Source organism: Magnolia sinica, chromosome 1, assembly GCF_029962835.1.
Source record: "Magnolia sinica isolate HGM2019 chromosome 1, MsV1, whole genome shotgun sequence".
Lineage (NCBI taxonomy): Eukaryota > Viridiplantae > Streptophyta > Magnoliopsida > Magnoliales > Magnoliaceae > Magnolia > Magnolia sinica.
The window spans coordinates 140,984,824-140,997,428 of NC_080573.1; the positions used below are offsets into that span (position 1 = coordinate 140,984,824).

General features: G+C 38.0%; 2 protein-coding genes across 9 annotated transcripts; both read right to left on the minus strand.

Annotated features, from left to right (window-relative positions):
- Nucleotides 1-5,176: 5,176 nt before the first annotated feature.
- Nucleotides 5,177-8,150, minus strand: LOC131221874 (protein STRUBBELIG-RECEPTOR FAMILY 2-like). 3 transcript variants are annotated; one of them, XM_058217202.1, is made up of 4 exons: nt 8,036-8,150; nt 7,693-7,749; nt 7,481-7,552; nt 6,575-7,390 (listed from the first exon to the last, which is right to left on the minus strand). In XM_058217202.1, the coding sequence occupies exons 1-4, from the start codon at nt 8,074-8,076 to the stop codon at nt 7,306-7,308; spliced, it is 255 nt and encodes an 84-aa protein (XP_058073185.1). In that variant the 5' UTR covers nt 8,077-8,150; the 3' UTR covers nt 6,575-7,305. The 3 variants fall into 3 exon arrangements, 1 of the variants encoding a protein (XP_058073185.1); XR_009159700.1 differs by lacking the exons at nt 6,575-7,390; nt 7,481-7,552 and adding an exon at nt 5,177-5,450 and having other exon boundaries at nt 7,701-7,749; XR_009159687.1 differs by lacking the exons at nt 6,575-7,390; nt 7,481-7,552 and adding an exon at nt 5,177-5,450.
- A 1,266-nt stretch (nt 8,151-9,416) lies between these two features.
- On the minus strand, nt 9,417-12,605 carry LOC131222029 (uncharacterized). Of its 6 annotated transcripts, XM_058217292.1 has the most exons (4): nt 12,384-12,605; nt 11,502-11,845; nt 10,683-10,781; nt 9,417-9,674 (listed from the first exon to the last, which is right to left on the minus strand). In XM_058217292.1, the coding sequence occupies exons 2-4, from the start codon at nt 11,525-11,527 to the stop codon at nt 9,470-9,472; spliced, it is 330 nt and encodes a 109-aa protein (XP_058073275.1). In that variant the 5' UTR covers nt 11,528-11,845; nt 12,384-12,605; the 3' UTR covers nt 9,417-9,469. The 6 variants fall into 6 exon arrangements, 1 of the variants encoding a protein (XP_058073275.1); XR_009159995.1 differs by lacking the exon at nt 11,502-11,845; XR_009160007.1 differs by lacking the exons at nt 9,417-9,674; nt 11,502-11,845 and adding an exon at nt 10,447-10,513.

A 12,605-nucleotide genomic window follows, 5' to 3' on the forward strand; every position in this document is an offset into this window, starting at 1 on the left:
CATGTTAGCCACCCCAACTAGGGATTGATACCAAGAGCTCAAGTGTTGAAACGAGGTATCTCCACTCAGTCTGCCAGTACCTACAAAACATATTTACATGCATGTAAAGAATTCATATACATCTAAAACCTTCATTTGCTCCTGCTCCAGTGGTAGAGCCTGAGGAGTTTCAACACCTGGTCAAGGGTTCGGGTACCCATAGGTGGTGAAATCCCACTAGGCTTGAGTGTGCGGTGGTGTGTAATGGCCATGACTGATCATCCTTACTTTTATAGGCGACCCATCCTTGCATTTTATACCGTTATGGCTCACTTGAGCTTTACATCAACTTTATTTTGTACTGATGCTTAAAATAAGTAAGCACAAAGGTGCATGGGTCTTCATATGGCCTTTTGTTGCATAAGCTCCATAATACTCTATTACTTGGTGTGGGTTATATGCAAAATGAGAATGTTAGAATATGCTATTCTGATGTAGAGTGGGCTGCGGATAGTTTCATGACTAAGATGGTAGACAAGGTCTGGTCGACGACAGAAGTGATATAGACCGTCAGACTTTAGATTGGGTGTTTTTCACAATCAGGAATGAGTTATTGGGCGTAAAATATATGATTTTAGGGTAGAACGAGCTACTTTAGCCACACAACCTTGCTATGCCGGGTGGCACAAGCCGAATTTGTGAAATACCCCCAGATCGACGATTGTTTCCCTATTTTAATTTTGTTTTTACTATAAATAGTAAATTTTAATTTGATTATAACTCTTCATCCGTTGGGCTTTAGGAGTTGTGCCCAATGTGAAAAGAGCTTAAAATAATTAGGAGAACAGTTTGGTGAAACCAAATAGGACACTTACTATTTTAGGCTGAAAACCTTGCACACTAGTAGACATCGTGATTGTCTATAAATAGTAAGTTTATTATTTATAATAAGTTGCGATTTCTAAAAGTTTTAGTTATAGTTTGCTTCTGATTTCTCTCCCATTGCTTGGTATTCCTATTTAAAGGGTTGTGAACTCATTTATTTCATCAACCAATCAAGTTACAAATTTATTAGAATTTATTTCTATTTTCTTGCTTTCTTGCCTCATAGATTCGAGAAGTCTCTGTGAGGAGTCCAGAGAAGCTCCGTAGATTTGGAGTAGTTATCCTTGAGGAAGACGGTGATCGACCTCATCACGTTCATCCCTGCGTCATATTCACATATAAGAATTGAAAACGACAAAAGTGCCCTTGGCAAAAAGTTATTATATATGCATTTTTCCCGTTACTCATTGAAAGGGTAAAATACCAAATGATAGTAATCTTATACAAATAGAGAAGGATTGAGCAATTGTCCATTGTTTTCTATAATGTTACTAACTTGATAACCAAAAAACACAAATTTTTAGCTTCGACTCATCATCATACCAGGGCAACTTTGGTGGATGTGTTGGATGCCATACATAAACCTCAGCGAGTCTATACCCAACTAGTTGTGTAGGTGGTTACTCTACAACAGCTGTAAAGGAGCTAACCCCTCCTTATAAATGGAAATATGCTTATTTCAATTAATACTTATTGTTACATATCATAACATGCATGTGCACTTTGGAATGATCATTCAATTCTAGTGAAGTGTTCCTCATTTGAGAGATGGACATGTGTTAGTGGAAGCAGTTATATATTTGGAAGTAGTGATCTAGTAGTGGCTATAGATGATTACCTTTTTCTATTTTAAAAAGGGGCAAAACATTATAGGCAAGAATAGAATAAAAGGATATGCAGTCCAATATCTACAGCAATAGCTATTCACCTTCAGATTCGATCTAGAAGGCATCTACGATGCTCCTTTTGACCTGACTTTGTGATAAATAAATAAATCTGAAAGATAAGAGCTTCAATTGCATAGGTTGACACATGCACAAGAAATCATTAAACACATGTTACTCATCACACATGACCTCATGTTGAAACTCCTGGGAGTCTACCACTCTTTTAAAACGATGCATAACATCTGCATTACAAATTTTGGCTTTTAATCGCAAATTATTAGACTGCTCCAGTGCTCTTAGTTGGATTGGAGTCTTAGATGGTAGAGTCCATTGATTTAGATTGTTCATTAGGTCCAAACAATATTTCATGGGCTACCATTTAAACATCTCTGATGATACTGACCATTTGATCAATGACCTTTGGCATAGAGGGTCAAGATTGTTTACAAAGAAAAGGGTTGGCGTGGGAATGAACATGATGAAGTTGATCACCATCTTCGGAGCTTCTCTAGACTTCTCACAGAGACGGTAAACAAGGAAAATATAAATAAAATTTATAAAATTCGAAATTAATTGATGAATGATAAAAATGAATTTACAACCCGTCAAATATGGATACGAAGTTTTGGAAGAAGTTTTGGAATTAAATTACAATTAAAACTCCGTAAAAAACATAACATACTATAAATAATAAATTTATTATTTATAGTAAGGGTCTTATGTGTCTTAACTAAGTTATTCTCCTAATTTTTCTAAACACTTTTCATGGACACAACTCCTAAAGCTCGAAGGATAAAGAGTTATAATCAAACTAAAACTTACTAAAACTTATTAAAAATAGTAAAAATAAAAATAAATAGAAAATTTGACCGTTAATATGATGGAATCTCGCAAATTTGGTGTGGGCAACCCACAATGCCGGGTTGGTTGGCTAAAGTAGCTCGTCGTATCTAAAATCATATGTAACGTCAAGTAACTCACTCCGGTGTGTAAGATATGCTTGTTTTAAGATTCTGACTACCTTGATAACTTCAGCTTCAAATTGGGCCTTCTCTGATCGATCATGGACATGAAAGTGTTTGTGACCCGCTCTACATCAAGGGTCCAATCAACAATTTGATCCGTGTATTTGTTTGGGCCTATCATAGATTGCTTATAATTCTAAAGGAATCATAGTCAATCTTCGAAATTCAATCCATGACTCGAAAAGAGGATGGCAACAGAAAAAAGCCCAAATCAAGGATGGATTTAATCATCCAATCAGTGTGATTTTTTATGGCTGTCTGCAAAATTTACTGTGTGCTTAATAGACGGTTCAGATGCATCAGTTAGACAGGTGAAGAGAACCAATGAAACTAGGAGCAGTATAACTAATAATGCTATAAGAGCGTCGGAGCACTTCTCAATATCACCTCCAGGCTACCAGTCTACAATAATAGATACTGATAAGTTGTATTGTTATTCCCAATGAAAAAAGACATGAAAAATAACCGGCTGCTAAAGACTGATATCAATACATGTGCAGGATCCAGACCATTCACCAATTTGGATTTTTGATGGATGGTCCATATTCTAAAAATTACACCGATCAGATGACCCTTGCCATCGATTGGCGGAATTTATCCTCTGAATGTTGGCAACGGTGGGAAACTTTTCTTTGTAATGACAAGTCCCAAATCAGTGGTAGGTCCAATCGATGGAGGGCCCTGATCTTGCAACAATGTGTACGACAACAGAGTGCGTTTTAACTAATTTCGGTGATACTAATGGCACTGGATCCCTCTCAGTGCACTTCTATTATGCAGTGGGACGCAGGTGGCGACCCTTATCCACACCGTCCATCCACTTTTTCAGCTATTTTAGGCCATGGGCCCAAAAACTAGGCAGATCCCACTCTCAGGTGGACCATATCACAGGAAACAATGATGATTGAACGTCCACCGTTAAAAACTTCTTGTGGGTCACAAAAGTTTTGGATCAAGCTGATTCAAGTGTTTTCCCTTCATGCAGGTCTCTGTGATCTAATCAACAGGTTGATGGAAAATGAATATTACAGTCAGCCCTCCGATGTTTTTAATGGTGGGCTTTCAATCAACACTGCTTTCCTGTGGTGTGGTCCACCTGAGATTTCGATCTATCACATTTTTTGGGCTCATTCCATAAAATAATGTTCCAAAATGTATGTATGGCACAGATAAAACACATACATCATAGTGGGGCCCACGGTACACTATCAGTACGCAGACGGCCAACTCTGTAGTGTGACATTATGGTGGAGGCGTATGTCTCGACTCACCAGAACGTTCAAATGTCCCCACTGTACGTAGAGATACACTCATCAGGCTATCCTAACCATTCAATTGGTGACCATCAAGTGGACGATTACAACAAAATCGGCCAGCTGTCAAAATTCAACCCACCATAATCAGTGATATTTTAAGGCTAAGATCCGTCGGACGAGGGTTTCTGCGCAAGCCTTTCACGGAAGTTCGTGCGCAAGGATGCTGAGTGGGTCCACCTAGATGTTTGTGAGAAATCCACCCGGCCAACGGTTTTGAGAGCTAATTTTAGGACATGCAATAAAAAATGAGGTGGATACAAAGCTAAATTGGGTCACACGAGAGGGAAAATTGGGGAAAGAAATTCCTACTCTCGGAAACTTCATGGGCTCCATCTTGATGTTTATATGCCATACAAACCGTTTATAAGGTCATTACTACTGGGATGAAGTTAAAATACCAAAAAATTATACTGAAATTTTTTTTTTGATGGCCATAAGAATGTTTTAACGATTCACACTGAATCCCCACTTTTTCCTCTCGTGTGACCCATTTAAGTTTTGGATACATATCATTTTTGGTGAAAAGTCATAAAATGAGATCTTAAAACGGATGAACGGGGTGGATTTCTCACAAACATCTCGTTTGACAGGAAATCCGCGTCCTAGATCCGTCTACTATGGGGCTCGTGATTGGCATGGTTGTGTGCCACCTGTCTATGACTAGAACCATCTCCTGTTGTTCCTTTTGGAACACTACAAGAAAACTGGCCTTTACCGGCGGTCAACACCGCCGGTAAAGCCCCATAAAACTGCAGGCAAAGCCTTTGCCTGCGGTTAGTTAACAGCCGGTAAAGCCTCAGTCGGTAAAGGCTTTACCGGCGGCCAGGACCTTTACTGACAGTTGTGCTGGACGCCGCTAAATCGTCAGTCGTCGTTGCAAAAAGGGTCAAAAGCTGCGGATAAAATCCGTAGCTAAATACGATTAGCCCATAGCACAACCGTAGCCATTGGTGCCGTAGGGTTTAAAAACTTTGCTACGGATTACATTCGTAGCCTTAGAACCCATGGCCACCGATAATCTGTAGCCATTGAGAAAATCTTTCTTAAAAAAAAAAAAAAGGTCATCCAAATGTATTAGTGTTTTTTTTTTTTTTTTTTTAACACGAGTCTAAGCAGCTAACATACCTTGTTTAATGTCAATGATCTCCTTGTTGCCAATGATTGCCATTGTTTCCAAGGGACTGGTTTCTTTTGTCGATATTTGGTGAGAGCTGTGTAGCAGTAAAAGGCATCAGCACTAGTATTTCGGAGTCCTTCAGCAGGTTCAGGCCCTCAATGATATTGAGGTTCACCACCTGTCAGTGGAGGTTCTCTGTTTTGTCTACCAGAAGCTCAATCTTCTCACCACGGTCTAGAACCTGCACAAAGAGATATTACAATAGGTTTACGTTGTTCTGCACATCACACAATTTAAATAATTTGGGGCTTCAAAAGACAGGGCTGCATGGAGGACACTAATCTTGGCATTTGGGTGGTCCAAGGAAAAAGATTTTCCTAACTGCACATTGAAATATTAGAGGCAACCATCTGCACATTGAATGCTATACATAAACGAACAGCATATGGATTATTCCCCCACAGTAACACATCTTTCAAGTCAACAATCTGGGAGAAAAACCACACTAAAGCAACTGCTTAATAAGCAAATATGATACATCAGCATGAGATCCATGTCATTTATCTGGAGGGCCTCACCATGTACATGTTGTGGCCCAAAATCAAGCTAATTTTGATCATCGGTGGGCTACACTTTTGAATAGTCATGGCCTAACAACCCAAACAGGCCATCCTCTAAAAGCTGGGTTGGGCAAATTAAAATTTTGAATAGTCATGGCCTAACAAGCCAGCCCCAAACAGTTCAAAATCCAATCCCAAATCCTACATGTGGTGCTTGTGAGGATAAACAAATGAAGTGATCAATAAAGCATTAGATCGAAGCCTGAAGCAATAAGTTTGCGGAGAAACATTGACATAGATACCTTTGGTCGACTAGAAAAAATGCATGTGCTAAAACCATGGACAGACTAGAAAAAATTGCCAAGCTTGTTTAAACCATCCAACGTTTTCATCTATGTGGCCTAACTGATTATTTAACCATCCTCACTGTTATGTACATGGTAGAGCACACCTGATACATGGCTCAGATGTCCTGCACATTTTCCAGGTTAGCACGTATCTGCTTGTGGAAGTGCATGTGAAGCCAGCAAACATCCCTGACACAAGGCTCAGATGTCCTGCACGTGTAAGGTTAGCACATATCTGCTTGTAGAAGTGCAAGCGGATCTAGCAAACCTCTTTAAAATCCATGCACTCTGCATTCCTTTGGCTTCTTTAGCAAGTACCCAGAATAAGCTTAAAAATTAAACTATAGAAAATCTGAGCTTCTTATGACAAAATCAACTAACTAAACCAACCACTATCATAAAAATTCATCTATCAGCCATCATACAGTGCCATCAACAATTTCTGCTTAGGCCTTCAAGGAATGAATCTGGACTGTCCATAGTTACAAACTTACAACCTATGGGACACCCTGAAAGAATCACACCAGTCAGATGATCCTATCCACCTGAAAAGTAGCCGTCTATTTTTTTATGACCATCTCTTATCCAAGTTGTATGCCATGGATGGATGGTTAGGATCATCTGTTGAAAGTGATTCGTTAGAATCATAAGCAATCCATTATAAGGGCGCTTTTGATTTTTTGGACATGCTGTTTCCAGGCATGCCCTTGAATCATTTCTACCAAAGAGAGAAGTGGACTCTCCAGCACTGAACTGTACCTGTACATTACACATTAATACGCTGCTAAGAAAGCACCAAACTTATTCCATCACGAATCTCTTTTCTCATTAATACATAAGATTAGTACATGATTTATTACTAGCCTTGACTAATATGTTTATTAGAATAGAAAGGCCTAATCACAATAGCTTTTCATCTCAAAATCAATACACTACTGAAACTAAAAGAGCAGTTAAAATCAGAACTTTGTACTTAGGCTTAAAAAGTGTTGAAGAATAGACAATCCATACAAAGTAAGACACTTAGTTCAAGACATACAGGTATGATAGAGGGAGACCAGCCAAGAAGTTAACTGATCCAGTAAATTGGTTGCTCTGCAGGTCACTGACAGAATTAACCATGGATCGTTAATGGTATCAACTCACATTGCAATAAAAAAAATTGGATAGATTGAAGAAACTTAGCCCATTAGCATACTTGGATTTGTTTTAGATTCTTCAGACCAGTAAATATGTCCCCAATGGAACCAGAGAGGGAATTGTGACTCAGATTCCTGCACTTAGAAAAAAGATCGGTTGGCAAATATGAACTGGCTACTCATAAACCAGAGACTTTCACATGCTCACAGATTACAAGAACTTACAAATAACGGAGAGATTTCAAGGAAGCAAAGGAGAATGGAATATTCTGACTCAGCTGATTGAATACCAGGTTTCTGCATTGCAGGAAGAAAACAAAAATATATCTTGGAACTGAGATTCAGATTTTTTTTTAAAAAAAGGATTAAATCTATATAGGAGATGGATTTCACAGTAAAGCTTCTCTAGATCTTCAGGGCTCTGTAAGAATTCATACAGCTTCACCTGGTTCCATGCCACCTCAATCCCTTCATATTCATCAAAGGCTATGTACCTGCATCAAAACCCACCAACATCCGAGAAAATTGAAAAGGACCCATATGAGAAAAAGAAGGAAAAATGAAAAAGGTAGGCCCACTGACTTTCACTGATGATCAGATAGATCAATTTCAAGTATGTTTAAATCATTCATTCCTTTTGTATAACCATGACCCACTTGATGATTGGAGCATGCCAATGGATCCTTGAGCCAAGTTTAGGAGCCCAAGCCGTGACCAATGTATTGCCATCCCTAGCTTATGTCACTAGCTATTATGCACTACCAAATAAATACATTATACCTTCCCAAGTCTAAAATCTTCAATTTCTTCAATATCATCATCAGGAAAGTGGTCCACAACTGCAAATCCAAAAAACTACTAGGAAACTAGCAAACACAGTAATCAGAAAGAAATCTGAAATGATTGATTATTTCGTAAAAATTTTGTTTACTTTCGTCTAAAGCTAAACCTGTCACGCCACATTAAATGGCAGTGACTCATTGCATGCTTGTATGTTGATCCAGACCAGTTAGATCATTGGGCTTATTGCATATGGAGCCACCTTGAAATCAGAATGATCTAAAGATTCTGAGCGTCCACATTAGATCCATGGATTATAAGTAATACCAACTTAATAATAATATTTTTGGATAATATTGTAGTATTAAATAGTGGATTGCAGCCTTTTAAAAAAATATTTATTTAAATAGTGGATTGTAATTTACAGAATTATGTGTATGTGTGTAAAAGAAAACAACAAGGAGAATATATAATCCAAGAAAAAGCTATAGGATAAGTGGCAAGTGGTTTCACCTACTGATTTTTTTAAGTAACGCATTCATGATTGCTTATTAGACTATGTTTAACAGCTTTGATATCAGATCTGTTCGGGACCAGCTAGGAATATTGTTTGATTAATGTGATTATATGCTCCGTCCACAATTAGGACCTACAATTGGGATGGTCTAGATAGCTATACATCACTGTCAGATCTTGTGGGTTTGGTGGTATCTTAAGACACCAATATGAAGCTAAAGGACAGTGTCATGAGGCGAAAAAACGAACAATACCATTGTTTCACCCTGCTGCAATCAGGATCGACGCACTCAGCTCCAGCAGAAGTTGGTGAAGAGAACTTTATAACCTGATGCAGACATGTGCTTAGACATTTTTGATACATTCAACTCAAAGCTATTTTTTTCAAATAGATGTTTCCTCTACTCACAGCATGTTCAGTGCACTTATCAGATACCCCAACACTAATAAGGTTTATTTAGAGCTTTTAAATTGGGATAAGATTGCATGGACTTGAATTTGCATATCTGAAAGTATAAGAAAGTTGTTAGAATATGGGCAAGAAAAACCACTAGGGCTCAACCCCATGTAAATAGCTTACTAAGAGATTAGAGGTCTTAGAATCCACGTGCCTTGGAGTCTTGGATGCTGATAAGTGTGTAGTTACTGGAGACGTAGTTACACAGTGCCAAACATGATGGCTTTTAGTCGGATTCACGACATCCATACATTTTTTTTCTAATTGGCCTGCCTTATATACTCATTCATTACATTCATATATATATATATATATATATATATATATATATATATATAAGAACATGAAGGTGTCAAGAGAAAGGGGAATATATATTATGGAAAAATAAATAAATCTATACTTCTTCCATTACCAATATACTCAATTGGCCTGCCTTATATTATACAGATCCCCAATCAGAATCACAACAAAAGCTGATAGCTGTGATCATTAGAACCATCAACTATTTTATAGTACATAAAGGAATAATGGTTGTAAATGATTCCAAGATGGAGAAATGGAAACATGAAAGGAAACAGGATGCAAAGAGACTCACCAAATCCATAGCCAAATACCAACCAAAGAAAGTAACCATTTAATATACCCTTCTTATTTGATCTGTCGAATCTGCAGTAACAGCATAAGCCCATCATAAATACAAATGGTTATTTGATTTTATCATGGTGATCACCTGGCGCAAAAATCATGGTGATACACTTGCCAAATGGATCACACCATTTCATGATTTCTGCACCAGGTGATCGCCATGATTGTTCCCGCCTTCTGCATAACAATGACAGAGTTACAATAGTACCTGTATGAAAATCAAACCAGTAAACCTAGAACCCCAGTTAGGTAAAATTTCAAAATTTCCTGAACCCTCGACACCTAATAATCTTGATTTCTCCAATTTTCCCAAAACCCTAAAAACCAAAATTTGCAAAGTTCCTGAATTTTCCACCTACCCTAACACCTAATTTCTCAAAATCCCCAAATTCCCCTTTCAAGGACAACCAACAGTTCAGAGAATCCACTGAATTCATACTATGAATGCAACCGCTTTTCATGTGCCAAAAATACAGTGGAGCCATAGAAATCCCAAGGAACCCCAACAGTATTCTCATTCAAAGAAAAGGGAGATTTACATAGTAGAGCTGGTCAAACCTGAATATGGCAGAGCCAACTCACCAAAGTAAACATGGCAGGGTGATTGGATGATTTCAAACTACACTTAGATTGGATACCCATCTGCATTCATAGATGAAGATGAAGCAACAGAAAAGAGGAATTTCTTAAATAGTAATATGTATAATTCTAGCATATGTTTATTACTGTAAAATGAAATAAATAAATAAATAAATAAAAATTGCCAATAGAATAAGACTAACAATTTTGTTTATTGAAGAAGGATGAAAAAGAGAAGCACAAAACCATCCTTGTGTACATCCAAGCATAGCATAGGTACTCTGATTCAAGAAAATAGTTATTGTTCTTTTCATTGTGGATTGCTGAAACGTGGGCCATGCAGCAAGAAACAGTCGTGTACTGCTGTGCAGGATATAATTCCTCTATTCTGCATTGGGGGCATGAGCAAGGATCGAACGCACAAGGGGATATAACAGAGTAGAGGCTTACCTAGTTGATCTTTTCATTTGAAGGACCATGAATCCAATGTTCCCTCCAAACAATCGAAGACGATAGAAGACGTTCCGTCTTCCATCCTGATTACTGCAGCTACAAAGAAGCAAAACCACTCAAACACATCTGGATTAGAAACAGCATAAGCAACCTCCACAGTCTATACATAAATGACATTTCTATTGGGCATCTAGACACATTCAAATGTAGAAACAATGCATTCTTGCATCCACCATCAACAGTCACCACAACCCAGATGCAGCCCATGTTCCAATATAGCACATTGTAAGAGATCCAGGTTGTCCATCAGACGTTTTCTTTGTTCTTTGGGATTTCAGACGTTTCATCATCTTCCCTAAAGACAATTCAGCCCCCTCTGAGATTTCAATTAGATCATAGGATCTGAACAGAAAACTGTAGGATTTAAACAACATTGAGCAAAACATTCAGCTCATAAGTTAATTTACATATCCAAATAGTGCTAAATTAATCTACTAGGAAATCTCACACATCTGCAGGTTATGGTATTAACATTTGAATCTCGCTGGCAGATGGTTTCTATAGACACAGCTAATGAAAGAGCCAAAGACCAACTAAAATGGAAATCATATCAGATTACCATTAAAAAGAGTAGACTAACAGATGCACACAAAATAAAGCCAACAGAACCTAGGGCATTGGACCTGAAGATATTGATGATAAACGGCAAATGGCGCTGAATTCGAAAGAAGTGGTAGAAGCTCTTGAACTATGCTCCAAGTAATATTAACAACTTGCTAACATTCAGCCAATTAGTATATCCTTTTGTATATTTACCTAGTAAAACCATTTTCTTTCCACATCTTTATGGCTTCTAGTGATGCCCTTCTTCCAGGTTTTGTTGATTTGCAAATCTTGTGTAAGTGTTGTCATCATGTATGCCATCTAAGTGGTTAGTAGAATAAGGAGACATATCCATAGGATCCAAAGCTCCATTGCCAGAAGAAGGAGTTGTATTAGTGGTGCTAACTGATGGCTAAGATGAGTTAAAGAGCAGAATTGAGACACAAGTACCAGAACATTAGATGAGACACATTCAGTTGACAAAGAGATGGATACCGAACCTGAATCTGCTCTGGGAACCTCAGTTGGAGATCCAGGCCATTCACCAGCACTCTTCACTTTATGTTGTCTCATCCACCATACACATAGCACACATTCATGTGAAAATAGACCAATCAAATTATATAGCCCATTATATAGCCCTCAGTCTGACTTTTGACCATAGTTCAAAAGTCAAACTGACATAATCGTCCTGGCCATTTGATCGAACAGATGACTGAAAACAAAAATGGTCAACAGGGGAAAATTCCCCAGTCATTGTGAATTTATGTGTTGGTCCGCCAAAGAAGGGTCAAGTAGATGGATGATACAATGGGTTCATCCAACCATACAATGATTTGTGCCCCATTTACAGAGAGTTGAAATGCAGGACCTCTAGCATGATTAACACAAGAACATTCTTGGTTGAGGCATTTCCTCAAACAATTAGCATGCAGATTTTCATATAAAAATAATGAAATGCTTTAGTGAAATAAAAATAGAAATTCATATTATTTTTTTACTTTCTTGATCAGTTACAAAGCTTTCATATGATTACATTAACTTCATGTAACTATCATCAGTGAAATGAAAATGATAAGGGGAAAGAAGTCTCACCAAATTAGTTCACAAGAAGAGGAAATGCAAGTTACGAATTCAACCCCACCACATCTTAATAATCGCCTCCATCACTGAAGAACATATGTCGAATCTCATCCAAAAGCCCTAAACCTAGGAGGGAGAAAGAGAGGGAAGGGAAGGGAATAGAATGCAAAAGCCCTAAACCACATAGGGGTTTAGATCTGTACCGGTTTGCAGTGAGTAAAAGGACCAGATCTG